Raw genomic sequence first — 25,169 nt, forward strand, 5'->3', positions numbered from 1 at the left:
AACTTACTGCATCTGTATTCTTTGTGTTGGTTGATCACTGAATTGATCTAAGGCAGGTACACATTACCAAATGAACACTGAGTATGCCAGTAGCTGTTAACACCTACACTTCGACTTTAAGCTGTTGCACCCTAGTGGCTAGAGATTTAAACAGTTGCCTGTTTCAATCCGGTCTGGCTGAAATGATTTGGACAAAGAAGAGAATGCATTAAAACGCTTACTCACTCCCATTATGCACCACTGCTGAGGTGCTCTTAAGCAAAACTATGCAACAACAATATAACTCCCGGCATGCGTAAATACAGAAGCCACATGATTTTCTAGCATGCAAAAACTGTTTTAAAAAAAGTGACAGAAGCTCATAAGAAAGATATTAAGAAGTTATATTGGACTGAAGATTAACTGGGAACCCAAGAGACTTGATACAGATCTGAAGACCAGTTTTTAAATTAATGTAGCACAAGGCAACACCTGCAGCCTCCACATGGCAGCAACTCTTCAAAACTAACTTTAAAATTCAGAAAGCGTGGAATGAGACATCTGTAAACTGTGCACAACATGCTCATGTTTACCAACCAAGCTGGTCCATGCTGCTTTATACCAATGGGACAGAAAAAGCAAAAATCTAGCTTATTATTTACTTCTATGCTTCCTTGGGGTGAAGAAGTAACCATAAGCAACACCAGAACCTTACTTGAGCAAATACAATCAATTTATGTGGTTTAAGGGAAGATAGATACTTTGTTGGAGCTGCATCTTGTGATTTAGGTTGATAAATCTTTTTACCTAAACTATTGTCTACTGTCTACTTGCAGTTAGACCACAAGACCGAGGTTGGTACCATAAAGACAGATAGGTATAGGAAGACTATAATTTTCCCCATCCCCGCCACCTTCTACTTCTCTTCGTCTACTACTACTCTTGCCTTGACCTCTCTCCAAGGCTTGTGACGGTCCACACAATTACCTTCAATTATCCTCACTTCCACCTCACCAATTACATCCATTATTGATTCCAGACCCGCAGGCTGTAAGCCTTATCTATACCCAACCACAGCCCACGGAGGGGAGAAAGCAGAATAGGACCAAATAATAGGACCTTGGTTCATTAACACTCTCCAGGTTTTTCACTCCATCTACGTCACACCATCACCTACCTAACAGAAACGGTTTTCCCCTGCAGTGCCCTTGAGAAATAAATTAAATGCATGCAAGATCAGCAACTTCTAAGTAGCTACAACTTTACTACAGTGATCTATAGACGAGAATGCAAGCTATAGTTACCAAAGCATTTAGTCCTTAAATCAGTGGTTCCCAACCTTTTTCCTTAAGCGACCGCTTTTCTATCATTGAGGAAACTGATGACCCCTGACTATGTGACACATTTTATGGATATTTCATATTATAGTCAATGCATAACAATAACAGTAAAGAACAACTGATAAACTGTACAATTAACTCAAATCGTGAACGTAGTAACGGCAATAAGTTAGTGTAAAACGAGCGATTTGGATGCATTTTGAGCAGATAGAGTTACTTATAGGAACTTTTAATACAAGTTATGTATTTGTTTTATGTATTGCTATTCTTAACAATCATACATACTTAATAAGCTTCTTTTTTGACAAATTCTGTGTTTTCTTCTACCTGATGCTTGGCCATTGCTCTATTAGCTCTTGGTTGTTTTATCTGCGTACTTTTCTAATGCAGGATGAGGCTGTTTAGCAGAGAGGGAGGGCTCTGTGAATATAACTTGTGTTCAGGTCTTCCTTCCTTCCTTATCCTGTATCTTACATAATAATCCAAACTTTAAAAACAATAATTTTATTTAGTTTTCTTCACAGAAATGAATGAAACGCTAAGATAAAGGGCAACTGTATATTTTTTTTAAAGTTTTCTTACACCCCTTAAAATCAATAAGGCCTCATGCGACCCACAAGTTGGGAACCAGTGACTTAAATGGTCACCAGAGTCAGAAAGCAGAATATAAAAGGCAGGACTAACAAAATATCAAAGAAAAACTCATAACAACTCAACAAATCACTGTAAACTCTCAACAGGATTCTGTAAGCAACAGTGTAAAGTACACCCATCTGTTTCTGACCACAGTTTGTCAATCATGTAGCATTAGGAGACACCGACACTGTACTGATGATATAGCATTGTGTCTGTAGGTGTTGAAAGCAAAGACAGAGGCATTACAGTGAGACAGTGTGAAGGTCAGTTACACAGTATGGAAAGCTGTAAATGCGGAGTCACACTCTGCGTCTCTCCTGCCAGATATTTTGAATATGATACTGGCTGACATTTAGTGAGACACAAACATAAGCCGCTGTCACCACACACTAATGTAAAACATCCATCATCTTGAATGCAAGCCAGGGCACCTGCTGAGAGCCGCATCAATGATGCCTCACTGCCATCTCCTGTTACAACAAACTTGAGAGGCTGAGGTCAAAAGTGTGATTTGTGATGCAACGCTGCCCCCTTGAGGTGTGTTTTCAAGTTGTGGATCTGTGATGTGTCATTGAAGCATTCAAACTTCGAGTGAAGTTTATACTACAGCAAGAATACAACTCAAAGGAAAGATACAAAATTGTCAGAAACTTACATTTCTATCCCTTCAGTCAGATTTTCCATGGAACAGTCACCTTGTAGCATCACCGAAAGTTGTCTATCTCACTTTATATCTATTTGGAGTAGAAAGTGGGAGAGGTTTATTGTATCAGGGCAGTCCAGCAAACATTAAACTTAAAGTGTTGCCACCGCCACCATTATAGACCAAAATGGCATGTGTTAGGGGTAATTTTAGTCCTTCATGAATACTAAAAGACACACCACCTTTTAAATGCTATTATACAGTATAGAGTAGCAGTTAACTGAGATGAGATTGAGGAACTTTTACCTTCCAGATTTCTTTGACATCCCTTTCAGGTGTAGTAGCCTCTTTGGATCTCGAACACGTCGAACTATAAGAGAAGAGAAAATTAGGCCACTTAAAGCAGCAGTGGGTAGAAATGGGGCAAATGTGATTAAAAAAAAGTTATTTTTATAAAACGGTCACTATATCCTGACAATAGTGCATGAAACTGAACAAAAATCATGTACCTCTGTGTCCTCCGGTGTCCTCAGGTGTCCTTCCGATGTCCTCCGGTGCTCGTTGTGGCATCTGCAAGAGTTCACAGACCGTAGAAAAAACAAACAATCAGAGGCAAGCTGGAGGCTGCCGTCTCAGAGCCGGCTGTCAATCACCCGCAAACTTTGATCAAACGGTCAAACTAGGCAGCGCTGATCAAATATGAATCAATATTCTGCTACTGTAATGTCTATTTCAGCTGTAAAATTAGAAAGTTTGAGACCCCGGCAGCCATGTTGAGATCTGTTGAGGAAATACCAAGCACTGCCCAGCAGCCAGAGCAAACTTTATAATTTTACAGTTAAACAGTACACTATAAGATGTTTCTGAAAACATTTGAGGTGAGAAATAGGCATCTGCCTCTGTTGAATGAACAGCCAATAGGAACGCTCTATCTCAATGAAATGACCTGTGATTGTCCAAAGTCTCCCGTCACAGGCTAGATAATAGAGCCATGAGGAGGTGCAGAAGTCTAGTTTTCTCTCAGAACACTTGAATTACAATATGCTGGAAGGTTATTATGGAATTTTTTACCCAATGATGCCAAAAACATTCTGCCTGCTGCAGGTTTAAATGTTATTATACAGTATAGACTAGCAGTTAACCGGCAATGAGTTTGAGAGACTTTTACCTTCCAGATTTCTTTGACATCCCTTTCACATGTAGTTTGGATCAATTTGGATCTCGAGCACGTTGAGCTATAAGAGAAGAGAAAATTAGACCACTTAAAAGAGTCTGGTCAACTTTCATGTGAGTATCTGTAACACATCTGTCAAACTCAGGCAGGAAAGTTGATGCTGAAGTCTTCATGTGAGTTTTGCTTGACTGCAAAGTCCATTTGTAATTTCTAGGGATTTATGTGAAGCCGACTGCATGCCAGAAGGCTATAGGCTGTAATGGACATGTAAACTACATGATCAAAGATATTTTACCTTTATTTTTGTTATGAAATGTCCCACACAACCATGTAGTTGTAATATTCAGGCTTGGGAAGATGGCTATGTGGGACTTGTAGAAATATCGGCAATTATAAACTTAAAAAGATTCAATATTTTTCTTTTACATCAGGACATATTTTGTTTTATTAAATGCCCCATATGAGCATTGAGTTTTCATATTCAGGCTAGTGAAACAGGCTATATGAGACTTGTCGAAATATGGGCAAGTACAAAATTAAAGATTCATTATTGTCTTTTACATCAGGACATATATTGTTTTATCAAATGCCCCCATACAAGCATATAGTTGTCCTATTCAGGCCAGGTTGTTGTGGGTTGGCTGTATGGTAGCCTAGTTGTAAAAAATGTATTAAGAATGCCTTATTTTTAAATAAATAAAATATATATAAAATATTTATTTATTTATCTTTTTTTTCTCACTATGATTATTTTCTTTTATTTGTATATTTGTGTGTACTTATTTATTTATTTATATTTATTTTTGTACACTTGTTGGTTTTTTTTGAGTGCCCTCTGGGTATTATCATGGGTGGGGGGTGGGTGAAATATCTATCAGTCCAAACATGTTTGTACAGTGGATTGTCAGGGTTGTATTAACAAAATTCAGAAATAAACTCTGTGCCTTATTTTTGCTTGATTAATGCTAAGCAACTTTTTAGTTTACTTTTTTAGGGCTTTACGTGTACTAAATTGTATGTGAGAAGGCTATATGGGACAATATAATCATACTTTCATACATCATCAATCATACATACTTTTTATTTGATTAAATAGAAGCATGTCAATAAACTATAGTGCACGGCCCTTGATGTGTTTTCCCAGTGTGGCCCTTATTTATTGAAATTGAGAGTTTGACACACCTGGTCTAATACAAACTGTCCTGCAATAAATCCTATCTTCATGAAGGTTATAATGATCCGATTTGGTTGAAACTGTTTTAAAGATCCTTGTCTAATATTTGTTTTAATAATATTTGAAATGCTACTAACCTCTTGGGGTGAATCAACAGCTTCATGTAGAAAGTAACCCAGCCTACCTGTATGACACACAGGTGATGCTAATTGGAGTGCGAAGTTTGCTTTGGTCTAGCAGTCAATTTGCTCTTTACCAGGCAGTGACTTTTACCCAAATTAAGACGTGAACATTTTCTAACACTAATGCTGCATGACTAACCTCAACTGTTTTTCTTTTTGGCTTTGTGTTTGTAGAACAACAAGCAAATAACTTTACAACAGCGCCTGTCCTCAGCGTGCTGCAGCTGGCTGCAGTGTGTCAGCAGGAAGGGGCGTGGCTTCGCAGCTCTTGTGTGGCGTTCAGGAACTATAGGAAATATTAGCTCCAATTAATGGTGCAGGAATAATAACAAAAATAAAAAAGGCACAATCTCTGTGATTGGAAAGAGGAAATGATGATGCCTTATAGTTTCCTTAATGTGTAGTGCAGCCCGTGGAAACAAGTGCTGTCATTGTAATTTATTTCAGCCCTATGTACAGTTTTTAATATTTAAATGCATTATGTATAAAGTACTCTACAAAAAGCTTGCCTTACATTTTTGGAACACATTTTCTTTGTTGCTTTTCTATTTCAAATTTCTTTACCTGTACCTGTCTCTGTTCTATGTTTGTCAGCTTTTTTTTTTTTTATCTCATTGTTGATATTTGTCTGTTTACATATACTGTATGTGTTCATGTCCTCTCTTGAATGTTTTGTTGTTGTTGTTGTTTATTTGATAATATGTTGTTAAGGGGGACAGCCTATTCGCCCCTGCATTTTTTTTCCTTTTTTAAGTAATTATGGTTTGACTAAGATTATGAATATTATTAGTATTATCACTTTTCTTTTCCTTCATTGGCTATTAATTAATTAATAGGCAATTAATTAAATTTAGTCCACAATAAATAAATAAATAAATACATGATCTGAGATTACTTTTGCTTAAAAAAAATGTTTACCTGTATTTCATGAATAGTGTACTGGCTTTGCAACAACTGCAAACACTTTATAGACTTTTCATACTGTCCTTAAAGATTTGCAACTATTGATAAAAAAAGAAAAAAAAAGTGCTATCATTGTAATTTATTTCAGCTCTATGTACAGTTTTTAATATTTCAATGCAGTATGTAAAACACGTAAAGTAACAATCATTTATGTATAAAGTACTCTACAAAAAACTTGCCTTAAATTTGTGGTTCACATTTTCTTTGTTGCTTGTCTATTTCAAATTTCTTTTCTTTCTTTTTTTAAGTAATATGGTTTGACTAAGATTATGATTATTATTAGTATTATCACTTTTCCTTTCCTTCATTGGCTATAATTAATTAATAGGCAATTAATTAAATTTAGTCCACAATAAATAAATACATGATCTGAGATTACTTATGCTTAAAAAAAATGTTTACCTGTATTTCATGAATATTGTACTGTTTACATATACTGTAGGTGTTCATGTCCACTCTTGAACGTTTTGTTTATATGTTGTTGTCTGTTTATTTGTTTATATGTTGTTAAGGTGGCCAGCTTATTCGCCCCTGCTTTTTTTCTTTCTTTTTTTTTTAAGTAATATGGTTTGACTCAGATTATGATTATTATTAGTATTATCACTTTTCTTTTACTTCATTGATTATTAATTAATTAATAGCCAATTAATTAAATTTAGTCCACAATAAATAAATAAATAAATACATGATCTGAGATTACTTTTGCTTAATAATATATATATATATGGTTTGACTAAGATTATGATTATTATTAGTATTATCACTTTTCTTTTCCTTCATTGGCTATTAATTAATTAATTAAAAGGCAATCAATTAAATTTAGTCCACAATAAATAAATAAATAAATACATGATCTGAGATTACTCTTGCTTAATAATATATATATATATATATATATATATATATATATATATATATATATATATATATATATGGTTTGACTAAGATTATGATTATTATTAGTATTATCACTTTTCTTTTCCTTCATTGGCTATTAATTAATTAATTAATAGGCAATCAATTAAATTTAGTCCACAATAAATAAATAAATAAATACATGATCTTAGATTACTCTTGCTTAATAATATATATATATATATATATATATATATATATGGTTTGACTAAGATTATGATTATTATTAGTATTATCACTTTTCTTTTCCTTCTTGGCTATTCATTAATTAATTAATAGGCAATCAATTAAATTTAGTCCACAATAAATAAATAAATAAATAAATACATGATCTGAGATTACTCTTGCTTAATAATATATATATATATATATATATATATATATGGTTTGACTAAGATTATGATTATTATTAGTATTATCACTTTTCTTTTCCTTCATTGATTATTAATTAATTAATAGCCAATTAATTAAATTTAGTCCACAATAAATAAATAAATAAATACATGATCTGAGATTACTCTTGCTTAATAATATATATATATATATATATATATATGGTTTGACTAAGATTATGATTATTATTAGTATTATCACTTTTCTTTTCCTTCATTGGCTTTTAATTAATTAATTAATAGCCAATTAATTAAATTTAGTCCACAATAAATAAATACATGATCTGAGATTACTTTTGCTTTAAAAATATATGTATATATATATAAATATAAATATATATATATATTTTATATATATATATGGTTTGACTAAGATTATGATTATTATTAGTATTATCACTTTTCTTTTCCTTCATTGGCTATTAATTAATTAATAGGCAATTAATTACATTCAGTCCACAATAAATAAATAAATACATGATCTGAGATGACCTTTGCTTCAAATATATATATATATAAATATACATATATATTTATATATATATATATATATATTTTTTTTTTTTTTTTTTTCAATATATAAAAAAAGAAGAGGTAATTAAAACATAGGGTTTAAATTTCTGATGCATATTTTCTGGCCATTCTGGCATTTTGTCATAATATGTAGTCTATATCCATCACCACCTTTTGATTAAACGACAGGAATAAAACAGAAACCACTTCTAGAGGGGTTGCTTTTGCACTGTTGCACGTCTGAGTGCATGCAATGCATCGTGACTGCAGCAGATAGTAGCTGAGGAGGGTCAGTGAAGGCAGCACTAGTGCAGATCCGTGCAGTGTGTGTGTGTGTGTGTCTCTGCTCGCTGGCTCCCCTCCTGTCTCCTGCCTCCTGTCGTCCATTAGAGCTGTTTCTCACTGTGTCTCACTGTACGACGGCGCAGGCCCGAAGCAGCGCAGCCGCTCTGAGGTTAGTGCCCTACCGCGCAATCTCCATCTATTTCAGCCCGGCGCAGCCGCATCATAACACCCGGCAGCGTCCACCGCTTGAGAGGGGGGTTGAGGGGAAAAGATGTTGTTCAGATGTTGACTAGAGAGCCGGGTTGTGATGCATTTACGGGTCTTTTTGTGTGTGTCATGATGTAGGCGCGTTATCGGACAACAAGCTCAGTAAAGAAGAGAATAGCTGTGTGTGCGCAGGCCGCTGCGGGGCCTTGTTGTGTTTCATATTGCGCGGGGTTTCTTCGTGCTAGCTGCTGAAGCTTCACCTTTATACCTCTCACTACACGCTCAATCAATGCTTCTTCAATGTGCGAACATCTGGAAACAACTGGTGTTCACGTTTATCGCTGATGTTCATTCATTATGAGCTGAAGCTGCACCGCCAGATGGCTAGCTTTAGCTCAGGAGCTACATGTAGGACTTAGCTGTAGCTGTGTTAGTGCTATTCAGTCAACATCACAGCTCTGTGACGCTGCAGCAATCACCTTTACTGTTTCATACGTGTTAGTTATGTGTACTTACTAGGTGGTAAAGACATTAGCCTTGCTGTTAGGCCATGGTTTAATGTTAAACATCAATGTTATTGTGCATCATCTCATTGATGCAAGCAGCAGCTACAGTGCATGTAGATGTTAACAGGGGATATTGCATACCAATAAAGCTGTCTGGCTGCTGATTATAACACCATTTAGACTCCTTATGCTTTGTAGTTTTAATTATTATATATAATATAATATTATGTTAACAACATACCTGTTCAATAAGAAACAAAGGTGTTATTGGACTGATCTATATTCCATAATCAGCTTCCCACCATGAATCAATTGAACAGGTTATCCCCAATAAACTGGTTAATTGTTCATTTCACACAAAAAACTTGTCTACTTTGACCATGTATTGATTGAGTCAAGTGAACAAAAGCAAAAAAGATGTTACAGGGGGTATTGCATACCAATAAAGCTGTCTGGCTGCTGATTATAACACACATTTTGACTCCTTATGCTTTGTAGTTTTAATTATTATATATAATATATAATATAATTTTAACAATATACCTGTTCAATAAGAAACAAAGGTGTTATTGGACAGATCTATATTCCATAATCAGCTTCCCCACTATGAATCAATTGAACAGGTTATCCCCAATAAACTGGTTCATTTCACACAAAAAACTTGTCTACTTTGACCATGTATTGATTGAGTCAAGTAAGGTATTGCATACCAATAAATCTGTCTGGCTGCTGATTATAACACACATTTTGACTTCTTATGCTTTGTAGTTTTGCATTGGGGGGGTAACTTTAACAACATACCTGTCCATTGGACATATCTGTTCAAATATATATTCCATAATCAGCTGCCCACCATGAATCAATTGAACAGGTTATTCCCATTAAACTGCCCTAATGGTTCATTTCACATACAAAAAGCTTGACCATGTATTGATTGAGCCAAGTGAACAAAAGCAAAAAAGTTGTTGCAGGGGATATTGCATACCAATAAACCTGTCTGGCTGCTGATAATAACACCACCATGTTGGTAACTTTAACAACATACCTGTCCAATAAGAAACAAACTTGTTATTGGACAGATCTGTTCAAATATATATTCTATAATGTAGCTGCCCCACCATGTATCAATTGAACAGGTTATCCCCATTAAACTGCCTTAAGGGTTCATTTCACACACAAAAGCTTGTCTACTTTGACCATGTATTGATTATAATAATAATAAGACATTTATTTATATAGCACTTCTCAAAACAGATGTTACAAAGTGCTTCACAAGACAATGAAAGCAGATAAATAAAGATATAAAAGATATGGTAACTGCTAAAACAACATCACAGAACATATCAATAATAATAGAAGTGGTAAAATGGTAGGAAAAGTTGATAAAACAAATATACAGTATATATACATAAATGTGTATAGATGTACACATGTGTCCAGAAACGGATGTATACATACATATATTTATACCCTTCTACTTATAGGAATGTTATCCTAAAACGATGTGATTTGAGTCGTGGATTTCTAAGTGAACAAAAGCATATTGTATGTGTATGTTTATTTGAACCTTATTGTATGAGTGCTTTTCACCCCTCGGTTAGACAATAATATCACTCCACACACACACTTCACCACCACCAGTGAATATGCAGACACTTTCACTATCTCAAACTGATTGCATTTACACTTTCTTGCTTACTTACTACTATACGATCAGAAATTCCCTTTAGAATTCAAGTTTTTTTTTATTCATCATATGAACAACAATTACAGCAAGCAAGATGAAAATCTTGGGTCTCAGGCACCCTTCAACAATGCTCATTAAAGATATATATAAAAAAAGGGAAAATCACACAAGTGAAAGCAAAATGAGAGTCAAAGACATAAAATAGTGTAAGTTAAAATAGCAGTATTTCCAAGGTGAATGTAAACATGATGTAGTATGTATATGCACGATGAGAAGTAATACATATAAATACATAGAGGTGTAAACAGGAATGTAGTATGTATAGAGAAGTAATATACACACAGAGGTGTAAATAGTTAGTAAAATAGTAAGTAATTAATAGAATTCAATATGAAACTATGATATGTATCTAAATAGTGCTAAGCAAAATCTGTTAATGTCTATTATGTGTTAAATGCATATCTTGCAAATCCATTTCTTGTTAGATCTATGATTCAACACACAATAAATGGGAGAATAAAACATTATGTTCACTCTTTGATCACTGATGTTATTCCAATTTGAACTCTACTGATGCAGTAGGATGCCCTCTAGAGGCCGAGCTGCAGTGGTGCACTCAGATGCACATTAGAGAACAGAAATATACATCATTTTGAGGCTGTAGTAAGGAGAGTGAAAACTATAGTGCACTAATGCACCTGAACGTACTGTGAAAATCAATATTGTACATGCATGTGCCTTAAATTGCTGAGTTTGAAGGTCTTTAATTCCATGAACTTGCATTTATGGTGCACTCAAGTTCACTTAAATATACAAAATACATGTAAGATTATACCAGGGAGCGTTTCATTCCAATTATGTCTAACTACATACTATATTTTTTATGATAAGCCTGAGTTTGTTTGTGATCAGCATAATAAGCACATCTTGCAATATGAATAAGAGTACATTTTGAAGACATGTGGAAGTACTGTATATGTTACATCATTGTGTATATACGGCAATATGTAGTATTGTCATGATACTGGAGAAGAGAGAGCAGAAAATGCAGCTGGTACCGTGTAGCAATACTGCGGAAAATGAGTATTGAAACCGTTTCAAATGTTCAGTATCGATATGTATCGATACACACTAGTAATATGTATCTGCTAAGTTGTATGTCAATACAGTAAGAATTACTCACATCCAAGTTCTGTGCTATTATAATGAATAGATGGAACATACTAACATAAAACAGTTCCCGTCGTTGTCTTATGCTGCGTTTCATCTTTCTCTCCTCAGTCATCGTACCGTGGATCCAGCTGTGTACACCAGGTGGGCAATAATGGACGAGCACGTCATTCACCAGACCGAACACATGACCACCATCGAGGCCAGCGCCGTCAGCCAACAGGTCCATCAGGTGCACTTACAAACAGAACTGTTAACCAGTGGAAACCTGGTAGGATAAAGAGACAGTGATCCTTCTTAGCACAAGTCCCATTATTCACAAGATGTTTAAACAATTTTATCAGCTAGTTAGATTTTTATAGTAGAACAGAAACAATAACGCCTCCAGTCAATTTAAACACATTCATTACTGTGTACAGGTACATGTGGCCACCTTTACCGAAGCGTCCATGATGAGCGCAGAGGAAGACTCGACGTCCTCACCGGATGATGATCCTTATGACGACACGGACATCCTCAACTCGGCCGGCACTGATGAGATCACCGCACACCTGGCTGCCGCAGGTACATCGAGACTCAACCTCGAGCATTTTGGTGGTTCCAAATTAGTGGGAGTGGGATTTATTTTGATAAGAAGCATCCAAGAAGGTGTTTTCCCAACCAACGTCTGCCACCTGAGTTCAGTGTGATGCTTTAAACTGACCAACAGGTGGAGCCAGTGGACTATTTTGTGGAGGCAGTGCCACTCTACTCCAGTACATCACCTCCTGTCAAGCTCCTGACAATGCTTTTTTTGTCTTTTTCCCTTTTAAGTTATCAAGGGACCAAATGATGCCAGTGAACTGCAAATTGCAGCTTCGGCTCCATTTTAAATCTCACTTTCATCTTTTTAAAAAACAAATTTCAAATCCAAAAAAGAAGATTGAATAATAATAATAATAGCAGCTATGGATCAAATCAGAGAGGAAACAAACAACAGCATTCAAAGACTGATTACTAGCCTCTACTTTTACTAACAGTCAAACTTTTCTCTTTCTCTCTCTCAGGGCCAGTCGGCATGGCAGCTGCTGCCGCCGTGGCAACCGGTAAGAAAAGAAAGAGACCTCATATCTTCGAATCCAACCCCTCCATCCGCAAGAGGCAGCAGACTCGCCTGCTCAGGTGAGCTTAAAAACACCCCAATAGGCCAACATTTCCCAGTACATCCACTATGTATTTTCCCTCAACAGTTACAAAATGTCACTTTCAGCACCGGAAATCAGAGTTGTTGTTGTTGTACTAGGAGGTAAAGGATGCTGTGTGTTTTACAGGAAACTGCGAGCCACCCTGGATGAATACACCACCAGAGTGGGCCAACAGGCCATAGTGCTGTGTATCTCTCCCTCCAAACCCAACCCAGTGTTCAAGGTGTTTGGTGCTGCTCCTCTGGAGAACGTGGTGAGTGTTACAGTCAGCAGTTATTAATAATTATAAATAGCTTCCAGCACTAAACTGAAACGCTGACTGACTGTCTTTCTGTCCTCCAGGTGAGGAAGTATAAGGGCATGATGTTGGAGGATCTGGAGAACGCTCTGGCTGAACACGCCCCCGCTGGTGGAGATCTGGCCTCAGAGCTGCCCCCGCTCACCATTGACGGCATCCCTGTCTCCGTGGACAAGATGACCCAGGTCAGGCTCAATAATCTCTCTCCTTATCTATTATAGTGTGACACAATATGGTCCACTAAACAGCTGTTCCTTTTGTAAAAACGGACAAGTCCATAACTCCCCTTTTGGTGTCTTGAGACACCAGCAGAGGGCACCAGTTGGCAACAAATCCGAATCACAGATTGTGTTTTATGTGTGAGCTTAGCTAGTATATGTATCAAGGTCAACCACTCAATTTTAGCTGTTTTCCATGTCCATCAGTGTCACTTGATGAGTTCATGCGTTTTCAACCAATAATTATATCTAAAACACTTGAATTGCTTTTCACAAAAAAGTGCGACTTCACGTTGTAATTCAGACAGACAGTATGCCCGATGCACAGGTAGTGTCGGCATCCGAAAAACAAGCCAAGCCTCCTCCCTTCGCTAGACGACCATGTGGTAGCAGTGATCAGCGAGAGGATGTGCAGAGTAGTCTGCTCTTGGTCGGCCTTTCACCGCAACATTAGCACCGTTGGCAGCTTGAGCACTCTCCTCTTCACCCCGAGGGAACCCGGCTTGTTTACTCTGCCGTCCCAGCGCTGCTGACGCATTCTCTAGCTCATCGTCAGAGTAGCCGGCATGAACCGCGGCCCTCGGAGACCTGGTCCTCCAACCCTGGGAGCGCGGGCGGGCCAATCGCAGGGCTCGATGTGTCCTCAGAGGGCAGGTGTTAGTTGGTGCTTGTTTTTCTGGAGAGGTTGTAGGATGAGATTATCATGAGTAACCTGTTGCCTCACTCAGCTCGGCCAAGAAAGGTGTGGATGTTTTTTAGAGGTATGTGTGTGTGTGCCGAGACAGGATGTTGTCCGGTCCCTCTGGGAAAGGTTGATCAACCCCAGGAAAAACGGCGAGTATGAAAATGAGAACTCTGCGATGAAAGGGAGCTAATTCAGACTTGGTGCTCCTGATCCATATCAGCAAGACCTCATTGTCTTCTATGCAGACACGGCTGAAGAAATCCCAAGTGAGGTTTAGTGACGCAGACGGAGGCCCTGGCCGCTCCGATATATACGGAGCATCTGTAGCAGGTGATCCCGGGTCTAGCCTGAGCCCATAATTACCCCCTAGCCTTGTTAGGGCCAGGGACCCGGCAACACAGCCGCCTTCCTAAATGCTGATTGAACCATTGCTTGGAGGATTAGGATTGGGGGGGGGGGTGGGGTGTTGGGTGCAAGCGCAACATGCCACTTAACTCACTCGCCACTGTAATTAGGCCATCTGGCTCGGCACACATGCATCCACATACATCCACACACGGATGAGCCTACAGGTGGAAATGCAAGCATCTTTTTGCCACTAAGTCTGTCTTTCTGGTGGCTAATCCAGGTTGTTCTGTGAGTGTCGGCTGAAGCGAAGCCCCTTTTACTGCAGCCGCCCCGATGTGATGAAGTATCAGCCGTCCATTTTCTATCGAGATCCATTTTGTCATCTCTCTGTGTGATGTTACGGAGGAACTGCACAGGTTGTGAGTTAGAAAAAAGGGGTCTAAGAGGTGGAGGGCGGAGGAGGGATGGATTTATTTCTCCCGGAACCAAATTTAGCCCGTGATGTCAAGGCAGGCAGACGCTGCAGTGCCTCATTGTGCAATATAATCCCCCAGTGATGCTTGCATATTACCAGGACACTGAGGACATTGGCGCTAAACCCCACCCCGGCCTGTCAGCGAGCGCGAGTGCATGCTTGTTCTGGAAGTGGCGATGGCGATAGGCACGCCGCTCGCTGCCACACGTGAAGTCCGTATGCTGACGGATGATCAATAGCAAGCACATCGGCGTAGTTTAAGAACACCACTCATTCCTTCTCTCTGCAAACTCAGTGCAAAACATCTGGAACCTCACACAAATTTATATATATATATAGCACTCATTCATACAGTCAATGTACAGTAATGAAATAATAACTTGAGTCTCCACAAGTCCATAAAGTAGCGCACGTCATCAAGTAAATCTAATGATTTCGTTTGACATTGATTTTCTCTCTAACAATATTGACCAGCTTGTCCTTGTTAATACCTACACTGGCTGTACTGGAGCCTTTTGCTGGGACAGGTCGACTGCTGAACAGTGTTGGATCACCCCTGATGTTCCCATGGTGTCTGTCTGACACGTCAGGCTGGAGCCACGGCCATAGATTGGTCTGTTAATAAACATGATCGCATCGTTCTCCTTTTAGAAAGCCTGTTTCTATTTGTGGGCCTTGACCACCTCAGCACCCGGGCAGCAGCGGGTATCCGATCGATACGCGCCTCCTGCTTGCCTGCTCAAGGGCGTGTGTGCTTATGTGTGTGTGTCTGAAAGAGAGAGACACTGCGGCTTTCCACTTTTGGAGTTTTTGGTGTCTGCGTCATTTCTTTTTCTCGTCTTCGCCTCAGGCCCAGCTGCGAGCGTTCATCCCAGAGATGCTGAAGTACTCGACGGGCCGAGGAAAGCCCGGCTGGGGTAAGGAGAGCTGCAAGCCGGTGTGGTGGCCAGAGGACATCCCTTGGGCCAACGTCCGCAGTGACGTCCGCACAGAGGAGCAGAAACAGAGGGTGAGAGAAAGACTGGCGTAATGATGTCACACTATAGCCAGGTTTCCAGTTCGGTCGAAAAGGAGGCATTTGAGGAGGGAAATCCCCCTGCAAAGGTTGTCAAAAGCCTCCTTTTGGCCTCCTTGCCCCCTCCTTTAAATGATATTTGTTCTGGTTAAGCCTCTGCACTGTCGTTGAATCAGCCTGTAGAATGATTTGCCATATTCAAACTTGTATTTATGTTTCCCAAGGTGTCTTGGACGCAGGCACTGCGAACCATCGTCAAGAACTGCTACAAGCAGCACGGCCGCGAGGACCTGTTGTATGCTTTCGAAGACCATGTAACGACGCCCACCATCCAGCACCACCACCTGACCACTGCACAGAGCATCGCTCACCTCGTGCCCTCGCAAACTGTGGTACAGACCATCAACAACCCCGACGGAACAGTCTCGCTCATCCAGGTACATTTTAGTTGCGCAAATCCAAAATCTCATTCGGTAATTCTAAGTTTTAATACATAGTCCGTTCACGTTTTTTTTTGTGACTGCACCCCTTTCTCTCAGGTTGGCACAGGACACACAGTTGCCACCCTGGCAGATGCCTCAGAGCTGCCCGGTGTGACGGTGGCACAGGTCAACTACGCCACTGTAACTGACGGAGAGGTAGCACCCAAATGCACACAACCACTTCATTTCCTAAAACGCATGAATTGATAGATCTTACAAGTCTTACTGTATGACGGAGTCACAAAAAAAACAAAAAGACTATGCAGCAAATTTTTTTCATGTGTGTCCGGAGCTGTCCGTTCAGCACCACAGAATCAAACACGAGCCTGAGAACAAACAATCACACTATCTTTATTACGTCACTGCAGATCCTTGTTCCTCTCCAGGTGGAGCAGAACTGGGCCACCCTACAGGGCGGAGAGATGACAATCCAAACCACTCAGGCATCAGAGGCCACGCAGGCGGTGGCGTCCCTGGCAGAAGCCGCCGTCGCCGCCAGTCACGAAATGCAGCAGGGAGCCACCGTCACAATGGCTCTTAACAGGTGAGGATGGGAGAAGATATTTTACAAGTTCTTGGGGGAACCACGGCTGTTAAAATTACAAGAAAATGCATTTGGATGTTTTTTTAGGTGGCTTTAAAGGTGCTCTATACGATATCCAGAGCATTAATATAGCAGCAAACAACTATTTGCTATGTAAAGATATATGATAATATATCTACAATTAGTACTTAGAAATTAGAACTGAATTAAAAACACATGCATATTTACTTTTATTATCTATATATTCAGGATCAGTGTGTTTTATTCTCATTTGGAGAATCCTAGTCGCTATTTTTTTTTGTTTTATTGAGAACATAAGATCTAGTAGATCTTACTGCATCTATGACTAGTATCCCCAGCTCCCAAATGTTACCTCCTCACACTTGAAAACGTGTAATAGAGGGAAAACTGAAGTTGGATTGTTGGCGATCACCAGAAGTGAAATCGTCCCCACTTTTTTAACATTCAAATTTGGTGTTCAGCTTTCACTGACGCGATCCTCAAGGGCTTTCAGTTACTGGTGGTGGAGCCAGAAAACACTGCAGTAAGAAATCATTATTCATAATTCAGTTTTTAATTAATTATCATAATTATTCAGGCAGCTCTGACAACTACATGAGAATGGGACAAACTGTCAGGACAGGTCACCGGGGAGTCAACTGCCTCTCATCCTAGTTCAGCTTCTAATTAATTAGCCGGTAGCTTTTATAGAGGCAAGGTGCACAACCATTAAATTGGTCGTTAACCACATATTTCTCAGTATGATTTTGTTTACTTAAAAAAAAAAAAACACAAGTGCACGTGTTAAATGCTTAGTAGCATGAGTAAGTCAGTGCAGGTTTGAAATAAAATCATTCATAACAGCATTTAAAACTTGTTTTGGGTACTGTAATTAAACAATTGTGAGAGCTGAGGATACAGTTTATGGAGTCATCGGAGTGCTATATATTTTGCATATAAATTACTCTATTTTTTATATTTAAAATAGAGTTTATGTGTCCAGGAATTGACTGCTCACTGAGGCAGGAAGGCCGGCCCAAAGTCAGTTGATTGACAGCTTGGCCCTTCAAGAAAAGAATAAGGAAAAGTAAAGGAATGAAAATAAAGGACAATATATAAAAACAAATAACAGAATGTAAATATATGCAAAAAATAAATAAATATATATTTTTAAAAATATATACAAAAATAAATTAGATAAATTAAATGCTTATTTATTTCTCTTTATATTTCCACATTTATTTATTATTTGATTTATTTCTCTTTATATTTCCACATTTATTTATTATTTGATTTATTTCTCATTATATTTCCACATTAATTTTGTTGTTATTTTGTGATTTATTCTTTTTTTATGGCATTAACTCCTATAACCATAACAGTATACTGACCTTTAGCAATAGGCTGTCTGGAGATTCTGGAAAAAAAGTCCTGTTTTCAGTCATACTACTATACGTGACGAATGTCTTAACTGCAGCCACTCTAGTGATAAAAGATGTACGGGGGGTTGTTGTTGGTGCAATGTTTTTCTGGAGGGAAATCAGCCACACACGATTGTATTCAGATGGGATCTACAATAGGATCTTAAATCACGTCCCATGGAGGGCCGAGTGTCTGCGGGATCTGATTACAACGCAGGAATACAGCAGGTTGAAAGTGTGCTCGTGAAGAAAACGAGTTACCAGCTAAAACCTGTAGAACTTAAGCTTTCTGTAGCCACTTCCTATCATCTACAGCCTTGATTTTCACGATCTTTTCACATTGTCATCAAAGGTCTTTTTTTACTTGCCGAATTCATCAGTCAGATTTGCTGAACATGTTAGCTGTTTTTTTCACCGCAGTAGTGTCGAGGCAGTAATTTCAGATGTGTATGGGTATGTCCCATAGGGGCTTGTTACCTGCACCCACCTGAGTCCTCCTTCCTCCCCCCCCCTCCCCTGTTTACCTGGTGCCAAGCTACTCTGGGCTCTCTGCTCCACAGGCTCTGGAACATTTTGTCTCTGATTTCCAGCTCCAGAGGGAGAATAGAGCCTCTTTCTACCACTGTCTGTCTTTTCTGCTGCGTGGACTTTGTGACGAAAAATGACACCATCTTTGTGTTCCAAACATAGACTCATAGACTCATACAGTAGACATGACCATTTCATCTGTGTTGGTGTAACACAAAATGTTTACCGCTGCACAAAAAAACTACAAAATCCGCACACAGTTTGTCTTTGCTGCCGCGATTGAAAAATTATCGAAATTAAACATTCAAGGCTCGATAAGAAGCTTTTTTTTTACCAATATTGCCAGACTTTACTGCCATCGCCTCACCAAATCCACTCAACAGTTTGAGTGCATCATTACTGCTTACTGTCTTGTACTCGCTCTGCTCCGCCTCCTCCTTATCTGACTGTCTATAGTTCTACTACCTCAGATGTGATTATCAACCAAGCTGTGAACAGTTCTATTAGTTCATAAATAAAACTGGTGCGGTAATAGGCTCGTGTGTTAAATCCACTGGATGGATCTGGTTAATAAAACTGCTTTGTTAGACCCCGCAGCACCTGGCCTTTTGGGGAGATGTGACAGATTCTCCATAAGTCCAGACTAGAAAAGCCTCTTACAGCTCATACACTTCTGCCTCTTCACCCCACATCTCTATAATAACCCTTGCCTTTGAGAGCAGACTGTGTGTGGGTGTGTGTGTGGGGGTGTGTGCTCTCTACCAATTACTGTATCTGGAAGCTTAATATCTCATATGTATGTTGTTCATTCTAAATTGAATGCACAGAAAATGTTTATTTAACTCTATATGTCTGATGTGTGTGTTTGTGGGTGTTTCAGCGAGGCAGCAGCCCACGCCGTAGCGACGTTGGCCGAGGCCACTCTACAAGGCGGAGGGCAGATTGTCCTGGCGGAGACGGCAGCTGCTGTTGGGGCACTGGCAGGGGTTCACGATGCCACAGGTACACATTCATCCATAATGTTATCATCAGCATGCAAAATACACCTCAAACGACACAATTTACATAGTCATTTGACTATTTTCCAATGATCTCCCAAAAACAAGTTGGGAATATTTTGTTGAATTTTTCGACATCCCATCTTCACTAATTGGTACTTGTGTGTGCTCCCCAGCCAATGGCATGTCTAATTAGTCTCACTAAGTGTGTAAGCCTCCCTGCAGCAGCACTGCGGCCTCTGAGCTCCTATGTTCACTCTAATCTACTCTGTGCTGATGTGACAGATGGTGCGTTTGTGTGTATCTTGTAGAAATACTCCCTTCTTTTAATGATACGTTTGCTGCACGACCCCGTCGTCTACCTCCTTACATGTATATACTGTAACTGCTGTGTGTCTGCAGGGATTGGACCAGTCTGTAACGACGTCCTCACTCACATCCTTGTTGGAAAGCATTGACGGCCTTTTTTAGCATATGTTCAGTCAATATCCTGAACGTAAAGCTACTGCTGATCAATGATTAACATCAGCTGCTAATCTGATATTGATTACTAAATGAAGTCTGGAGATGTCAGTGGCCTACTTCACATCAATACAGATATACGAAGTGAAATTAAGCGTGAAATACAGAACATATTGAGTCATTTTTCTCGCCTGTCTGGGTGTTAACATGACTCTTAACCTTCTTATTGTCACATGTCAAACAAGACAATGCCTTTGTAATTAAGTGCATACCTATTTGTCTCTGGATTTGATACGCAGCGGAGTTTTCTACGAGCCCAGCACAACATTTTAAGCGTCAATGATCGCGATTAATATTCAATTAAGTGTGCGGCCCTACGAATAGGGTGTTAAATGGCAGGAATTTGCCCCAAAATGGGTACCACTTGGATGTTTCTATTGGCTAAACAATTTTTATGAAATCAGGTCAGTCAAAGTGAAATTTAATTTCATCAGAGAAAGTGTCATACAATACTTAAATAAAAGATGAGAAGCCACATTTAAAGAATACCGTCATAACAGACGGCAAAACAGCGCAAAATGTACAAATATATATTTGCACATTTGAACACTAATGTAAATTCAAAGTAATCAAATCTAACATGTGAGCCTTTGTTGTTTGACATCTTGCTTCCTAAAACCATAAGGAGTCATTTGGCTGCAATAGCTCACTTAAACAACTAATGGAGCTGCCAGAGGCAGTCCTTCTCCCGACTATTGACCTTAGCTAATCACTGAAGTGCTCCACACGAGTGGAGAGCTCCGTTTGAAGTGCGCCGGCCCAGACGCCGCTGATTGGCTTGTGTAGCGACCCTTCGCTCACACACACTAATACATACACACGGAACACGCCACACACGACCCTTAATGTCTAATTAACCATATTCGAGTGGCCGAATGAGGCCCTTCACTCGGTAGCTGTGCTGTGTCCGTACGTCGCCGTGCCAGGCCCAGCGACCTCTTCCCTAAACCCTCCTCCGTAATCACCGCCAGCACAATTACCTGCATCAGCAAAACTTAACCCTGTCACAAATCACTGGCGAGTGGGCTTAGCAAGGGCCCACATTTAGAGGACCAACAATTGTAAGATAGCCTAACAAAAGATCTTGAAAGATGAATAATTATGAACGTATATATATTTTCGTACTTTTCTAAAATCTTTAAATATTCTTGGATTCATGGGTAGTGTGCGTTTGGCGCGTTTAAAGTCGAGTGTCTCAGCTCACGGTAATGGGAGCGGGCATGAGCCACTGCCATCCCCTACACTGACCTTCTTGCCTGCCTGTGACACTGTGACAGCTTGCAGGGTGGGGCAGAGGCCCACGTGACTGCAGCAGTAATCCCTACAGGCAGAGACACACACTCACACACACACACACACACACACACAGCTGGGCATGGGGGGAAGCGAGCTGAGAACGTTCAATCGGACCATTGTTCAGAAATGCCGTCTCTGTAACATGGCTGCCTCCTGTCACAGACAACTACCTGGACTCGACTGCCTCCCGAAACACCGTGTCAGACACAAACTCTAGTGACGAGATTAACCTCCGGCCAAAGACCGAACGAGGAGTATTTGTTAGCATCAAGGCTGCAACTAATGACTGATTTTCATTATAGATTAATCTACCGATTATTTTCTTGATTAATTGATTAATCGTTTGGTCTATAAAATGACAGAAAATAGTGAAAAATGTCCATCCCATTTTGTCCAAAACCCAAAGATATTCAGTTTGAATGTGATATAAAACAGAGATATGCAGGAAATCTCCACATTTGAGTGGCTGAAAGCAGCATTTTCTGCCATTTTTGCATGAAAAAATACACCGATTGATCGATTATCAAAATAATTGATGATTATTTCTCTATTTTTTTTACTGATAAATGACTTGAATGATTAATAAATTGTCAAAATTGCTAAGAAATGTCTATATGAGAAGTTCTGTGAGCCCAAGGCAATGTCTTCAATTGCTTGTTTTATCTGACAAACAGAAATCAACTCTTCACATCTGACATTCTTGAACCACCAGATGCTACCTGGTAAAATCAATTTAAATTGTATAATTAATAATTGAGTTATTAGAAATTTGCCAGTTAGTTCTCTGTCTGATTAATACATTAATTGATTAGTTATTTCAGCACTAATTACAGCTACTGGGATAAAACAGATCCTTGCTTGGCATTCAACTAGAGCTACAACGATTAATCGATTAGTTGTCGGCTACTAAATGAATCGCCAACTATTTTGATAATCAATTAATCGGTTTGAGTAATTTTTAAAGAAAAAAAAAAGTCAAAATTCTCTGATTCCAGCATCTTAAATGTGAATATTTTCTGGTTTCTTTACTTCTCTTAGACGGTAAACTGAATATCTTTTGAGTTGTGGACAAAACAAGACATCTGAGGACGTCATCTTGGGCTTTGGGAAACATTGATTAACATTTTAACCATTTTATAGACCAAACAACCAATCAATTAATCGAGAAAATAATCGACAGATTACTTGGCAATTAAAATCATTGTTAGTTGCAGGTTGCAGGTGCTGGTGCCGTGTGTCTAAATCTAAAAACATCTCTGCTTCTCCTCCTCAGGTCTGGTCCAGATCCCAGTCAGCATGTACCAGACTGTAGTGACCAGCCTCGCCCATGGCAACCGGCCCGTCCAGGTTGCCATGGCACCTGTCGCCACACGCATAGACAACACTGTCACGCTTGACGGCCAGGCGGTAGAGGTCGTGACCCTGGAACAGTGACTATCGTGAACCTGGAAGGAGTAGGAGGCACTGAACGGCCGCCGTGGAGATTAGTTTATCCTACTGTTTTCCAACACATCACGCTGTGTACAATGTCAAATATATTTTTAAATGTACATCTGCAGGGGAAGTAAAAAAGTGAGTTATCAATGTGTTTACTATGTAAAGATATTGCTTTTGTTGGTGTAATTTTTTTTCCCATTTAGCTTCGTGTTTTTTTTTTTTGTTTTTTTTTTTAGCTCTGTGATGTTGAGTATTTATTTCTTTACAATTAACCTTTACTTAAAACAAAGATGAACCAAAAAGCCCGGGAGGAAAGCCACCACTGCTTCACCCCAGAGTGTGTAACTATCACTGTTCTGGATTTCCATTATCGTCTATGTGCTTGACTGTTCAGTTATTAGGATGCATTTACAATTCAGTGCCATAGTCAGAGATCACTCCTCCTGTTTCCCCATATCCACTGTTTCCACCTCAACCGAAACCTCTCCAGCATCTGAGCTCCCACGCATTTCTCACATTAAATAATGAAATATCATGTTGAAATACCATCTTGTCCTGTGCTTTTCCCTGTGCTGTTTACTGTAGTCCACGCACGTGTAAAAGATTTGTGAAGACTCAGGATATCCATCAAGGTGTTTTTTACTGCTGGACCGCTGAGCTGACTTCCTGAAGCAGCCGTTTTGTCTCCCAGATCCATTTATTTACAGTGCATGGATAAGAGGCATCCCTTGGTATGTTATTTTTGTAACGTGAACTTGGTGGTTCAGGAAGTTCATATACTTGAACGGGAGCTGCATTATGTGTGATGCTAATATCAAAAAAGGCATTTCTTTAAATCTTGCAACGTAAAAAATTTGCTTGCCGAGAATCGACTTAGTTTAATGCAGCTGTAACAAGTTGGTTCAACTCTCACCACTATTTAAAGAATTAAGCCCAATAAAAATGGCTGCTGCTCACCATTCATTCAGTTTCTCTCTTGATTATTAATACACTGTGTTCTGCACTCGTCAAAGAGTCCCCTCCCTTAAAGATGCTAAACGCAAAATCCAGTGCATATCTATTGCCTCTCAACGGCTCTCAAGCTCTCAGCTAATGATGCTAACAGTGCAAACAACGGCACAGTTCTGACAGAGCTAACAAAAACTATCATAAAGGACTATATTAGCAAAACCTGGCAAGTATGCTGAGACTTAAAGGTCCCATATTATGCTCATTTTCAGGTTCATATTTGTATTTTGTGTTTCTATTAGAACATGTTTACATGCTGTAATGTTAAAAAAAAACTTTATTTTCCTCGTACTGACAGCCTGAATATGCCTGTATTTACCCTCTGTCTGAAACGCTCCGTTTTAGCGCATTTTGACGGAATTGCAACAGAATTGCGTTGCTAGGCAACAGCTTGGTTCCATGTGTACTTCCTGTCAGCTGATGACATTCACATACACACTGCAACCAGGAAATAAACTGGTACACATTTAGAATGTTTACGTTTAAAATTGTGTCAAGGGTCTAAATATTGTATATCCGTGACATCACGAATGGGCAGAAATCCTGACAGCTTGTTTCAAATGCAAAGTTTCTGAATACGGGCTGTGTGTATTTCCCTGTGGATTGAGTGTTTCGATAATTTCACAGTATTTATAAAGGACTTAAGCCTGCTTTATAATAAAAAAACATGAAAACCTCACTTTTTTATAATATGGGACCTTTAAGGGACACAGGGAGACATCTGTACAGTATTCAAAAACATGTAGGCGTTGGTAAAATACAGAGCGGAAGCCCAAAGGCATAGGACATACAGGATTATACCAAGCACCCAACTGGACTATGCACACACTGTAATAAACCGGAAACTGTCAAACATGTACAAATAGATTTCAAGAGGGAATTAATATCAGGAATAATTGATGGAAAACACTTTAATACATTGGGGAATCTGCTAGGAAGGACAT

At 39.1% G+C, this 25,169-nt stretch overlaps 1 protein-coding gene and 1 long non-coding RNA gene across 10 annotated transcripts in view; one reads left to right on the top strand and one right to left on the bottom strand.

Annotated features, from left to right (window-relative positions):
• Positions 1–5,400, bottom strand: part of LOC119482403 — a 92,757-nt gene extending 87,357 nt beyond the window's left edge. Inside the window, exons 1-5 of the long non-coding RNA XR_005205420.1 lie at positions 5,268–5,400; positions 5,084–5,130; positions 3,767–3,833; positions 2,905–2,968; positions 2,611–2,689 (exon numbers count right to left, since the gene is read on the bottom strand). This is a non-coding gene — a long non-coding RNA (uncharacterized LOC119482403). The remainder of the gene's footprint in view (positions 1–2,610; positions 2,690–2,904; positions 2,969–3,766; positions 3,834–5,083; positions 5,131–5,267) is intronic.
• Positions 5,401–8,186: 2,786 nt separating this feature from the next.
• Positions 8,187–24,180, top strand: nrf1 (nuclear respiratory factor 1). 9 transcript variants are annotated; one of them, XM_037760827.1, is made up of 13 exons: positions 8,187–8,365; positions 11,878–12,037; positions 12,186–12,330; positions 12,813–12,927; positions 13,077–13,203; positions 13,293–13,433; positions 15,825–15,983; positions 16,214–16,426; positions 16,529–16,627; positions 16,858–17,015; positions 19,845–19,966; positions 22,455–22,502; positions 23,054–24,180. In XM_037760827.1, exons 2-13 carry the CDS (start codon positions 11,921–11,923, stop codon positions 23,212–23,214), a joined length of 1,605 nt encoding a protein of 534 aa, XP_037616755.1. In that variant the 5' UTR covers positions 8,187–8,365; positions 11,878–11,920; the 3' UTR covers positions 23,215–24,180. The 9 variants fall into 9 exon arrangements, with proteins under 9 accessions (XP_037616755.1, XP_037616754.1, XP_037616760.1 ...); XM_037760826.1 differs by having other exon boundaries at positions 8,188–8,365; positions 16,840–17,015; XM_037760828.1 differs by having other exon boundaries at positions 8,189–8,365; positions 11,878–11,998; positions 16,840–17,015.
• Positions 24,181–25,169: the final 989 nt, after the last annotated feature.

The sequence above is a fragment of the Sebastes umbrosus genome, chromosome 23 (assembly GCF_015220745.1).
Source record: "Sebastes umbrosus isolate fSebUmb1 chromosome 23, fSebUmb1.pri, whole genome shotgun sequence".
NCBI lineage: Eukaryota > Metazoa > Chordata > Actinopteri > Perciformes > Sebastidae > Sebastes > Sebastes umbrosus.

Bases quoted from the DNA above. Each gene is read 5' to 3' on its own strand.
- nrf1 (XM_037760826.1), top strand. From the start codon at position 11,921: ATGGACGAGCACGTCATTCACCAGACCGAACACATGACCACCATCGAG. The intron at 12,928-13,076 runs GTGAGCTTAAAA...TGTGTTTTACAG, and splicing joins CAGCAGACTCGCCTGCTCAG to GAAACTGCGAGCCACCCTGG. The intron at 22,503-23,053 runs GTAAAATCAATT...TCTCCTCCTCAG, and splicing joins GAACCACCAGATGCTACCTG to GTCTGGTCCAGATCCCAGTC.